Here is a 2,959-nt window from a genome sequence, read left to right on the forward strand (position 1 = left end):
CAAACTTTATACATTTGTTACTATTTTTACTATTTTTGAGAGAGTACTGTTTACCTCGTCGTAGTTTGACTGTTGTCGCTTTGCTTTAAAAATAAGTGAAGTGTCTGGAAAAAGTTCTATCTCATTATCATTATCCTTATCAAGGTAAGGTAAGTCATTTATATAGATGAGAAAAAGAAATGGACTTAAAATAGATCCCTGTGGGACACCTAATTCTATTTTAGTTTCATTGGACCTGTTACCGTTTATCTCAACCCTTTGAGTCCTATTAATAAGGTAAGAAGTCAAACGGCTGAGAGCTGAGTCCTTTATGCAATAGTGGCGCAATTTCCTGATCAATGTAGCATGATCAACACAATCGAAGGCTTTGGAGAGATAAACAAACCCAAAGCATCCTACGACTGCTCCCTGTAGTTTTCGTTCATCAAATGTCATCTTTAAGTTGACGTTTGATAAACGAAAACATGGCCACTCGTTCCTCGCCAGATCAATAAATGTAGAAAATTCTGAATTATTGTTTCGGAGTTCGGACAGCAAAAGTGATTAAGTACATTTTAATACAGATTTTTTAATTGACTCAATGTTAAACGCAACTTAAACCCTCTATAAAGCGATTACAGAGAGATTTCCAATAATTTATATTTTTTAATTATAATTATTTTAAGCATAAAAACCGGTAACTAAGCTCGAACTCCCACGAAAATTCTTGAATGAAAACAAAATTAATAGGTAATATTATTTTTGGAAATTTATTTTAACGCTTATTTTGAACGCTTTCAAAATAAATAATATTGCTGTAATATTATACGTAATCAACATTTAATTTTGAAAAGTTACCTAGCAAAGTTATAAAACATGTTATTTGCGTACGCGCTGAAGCCACAGCACATACTAGTGGTAAAAAAGTATTTTTCGCGTGTTTGTGTCGAGATAATAAATCAGTGTTCTGCGATCGGTACCTCTAGCCTCAAGGCAGGGAGTCGTAACCGTCGGAGGGGGGCGTCGCTAAACAAAAACACGTACACGGCGAGCGGGCGCGCCGCGATTGGCTGATGGTGGCGCGCGGGCGGGGGGTAGGGGGGCTGCGCTCCGCCTCGCACGACCCGCGCCGGTTGCCCGCACTCGCGCCCCAACCGTCGACATGTGCAGCGGAGCCGACGGAGCCTCCTGGCCGCTGGCCAAAGACGCGCCCGCGGTCACCGCCGCGGCCCTCGACCACTACCGCCTCCAGCTCTACAACTACGCCGTGGCCGAGCGCCTGCGCCTCTACCCGCCGGCGCCCTGCTACGGCCCTTACGGCCCGCGCCTGGCGCTCTCCATGTCCCTGCTACAGCAGCGCGCCCTCCAGCCCGAGGAGCCGAAGCCGCAGCACAGCTACATCGGCCTCATCGCGATGGCCATCCTCAGCTCGCCGGACCGCAAGCTCGTGCTGTCCGACATCTACCAACACATTCTCGACAACTACCCGTACTTCCGCTCGCGCGGCCCCGGCTGGCGCAACTCGATCCGCCACAACCTGTCGCTCAACGACTGCTTCGTGAAGGCGGGCCGGTCGGCCAACGGGAAGGGCCACTACTGGGCGATACACCCGGCGAACGTGGAAGACTTCCGTAAGGGCGACTTCCGGCGGCGGAAGGCACAGCGGAAGGTGAGGAAGCACATGGGGCTGGCGGTGGACGACGACGGGGAGGACTCGCCGTCGCCGCCGCCGCAGTCGCCGCCGCCGACGGCGCTACCGCTGCCGTTCTGGGGCGGCGGGCGCGTGACGACCGCGCAGGGTCGGAAGCGGCAGTTCGACGTGGCATCGCTGCTGGCGCCGGACGACGCGCCGGATAAGCGTGGGCGGCGGGACAGCAGCGCGGAGGAGGAGGCGGAGGAGGACATCGACGTGGTGGCGAGCGACCAGGACGAGGCGCGGTCGGAGGGCGAGGTACGGGCGCCGCTGGTGCCGGCGGCGCAGTACCCGCTGCTGTCGGGCTGGTGGCCGGCGCTCGACCCGGCGCTGCTGCAACAGCTGCGGCGGCACGCGGCGCCCCCGCTGTCACCCGCGCCGTCCAGCGAGCCCGACCAGCACCGCCCGCCCGACACCTAAGCCGTGCAGTGTGAAGTGTGGCGTTACGAGTGTAGTGTACCTCATTAGCTCCCGATAGTTCTGTTCCAGCTTTAATACTATTAAGTTGAAGCGCGTTGAAGTCTTTTCGTTGCCCGTTGACGTTATCACTTCCGATGTTTGCGGTGCGACCCGTAGACTTGTAAATAGTTGTAAATAATAAATGTACTGTATATTTAAAGTAAAGTTTAATTGTAAAGTCTGAAAACGACCAACCGTATGTGAAGCTAGAGATATCTGTACATAGTCCTTCCTTGTTGTTATAGAGGCAGTATAGTGTTGATTATTTACTAGATATTAACTAAATAAATAAATAGGAATTTCAAATTGAATTTTGTTTCATTATTTAGCAAAATACTTTTACTCGACTGAGAACCCTTTAAAATACTAAAAATCATATACTGATAGATTTAAATAAGTGGAAACATCCAAGTCGTGGACTAAATGAAAATTAGGTCTTGTTTGTAACAAGTTATAATATTTTCTCTGATGTAGATCAGACTCATCACTCAAAATGATCGTAACATTTCAACATTTAACTTCAAGTTACTAAGAATCTATCATTTTTTAACAAAAGTATTGAGAAATATTGAAACTTACCATAAATAACATCTAGGTAATGTTGGGAATTACAAACCTAATAATTGAGTTATCGTTACACCTACATAATATTATGAAGATCCTTTACAAAGAACTCTTATTGATGCTCTAGCGACTAGTCTCTACATTTCAATAATTAGGTTTAAAAAGGGGTTGGATTTTTTCTTAAAAATAAAATCCTTGTATTCGGTTTATCTTATCTTACTAAATTGTATTTGTAGTTTGATTATTAATTGACTTCAAAGAGTT

The 2,959-nt window shown here is 47.2% G+C and overlaps 1 protein-coding gene across 1 annotated transcript; it reads left to right on the top strand.

The window, feature by feature from the left end:
• The first annotated feature begins 1,141 nt into the window (after positions 1 to 1,141).
• Positions 1,142 to 2,092, top strand: LOC121734315 (forkhead box protein D1). The gene has a single exon (XM_042124845.1). The coding sequence runs from the start codon at positions 1,142 to 1,144 to the stop codon at positions 2,090 to 2,092; it is 951 nt and encodes a 316-aa protein (XP_041980779.1).
• The last annotated feature ends 867 nt before the right edge of the window (positions 2,093 to 2,959 follow it).

This window comes from Aricia agestis, chromosome 15 (genome assembly GCF_905147365.1).
Source record: "Aricia agestis chromosome 15, ilAriAges1.1, whole genome shotgun sequence".
NCBI classification, from domain to species: domain Eukaryota; kingdom Metazoa; phylum Arthropoda; class Insecta; order Lepidoptera; family Lycaenidae; genus Aricia; species Aricia agestis.

Bases quoted from the DNA above. Each gene is read 5' to 3' on its own strand.
- LOC121734315 (XM_042124845.1), top strand. From the start codon at position 1,142: ATGTGCAGCGGAGCCGACGGAGCCTCCTGGCCGCTGGCCAAAGACGCG.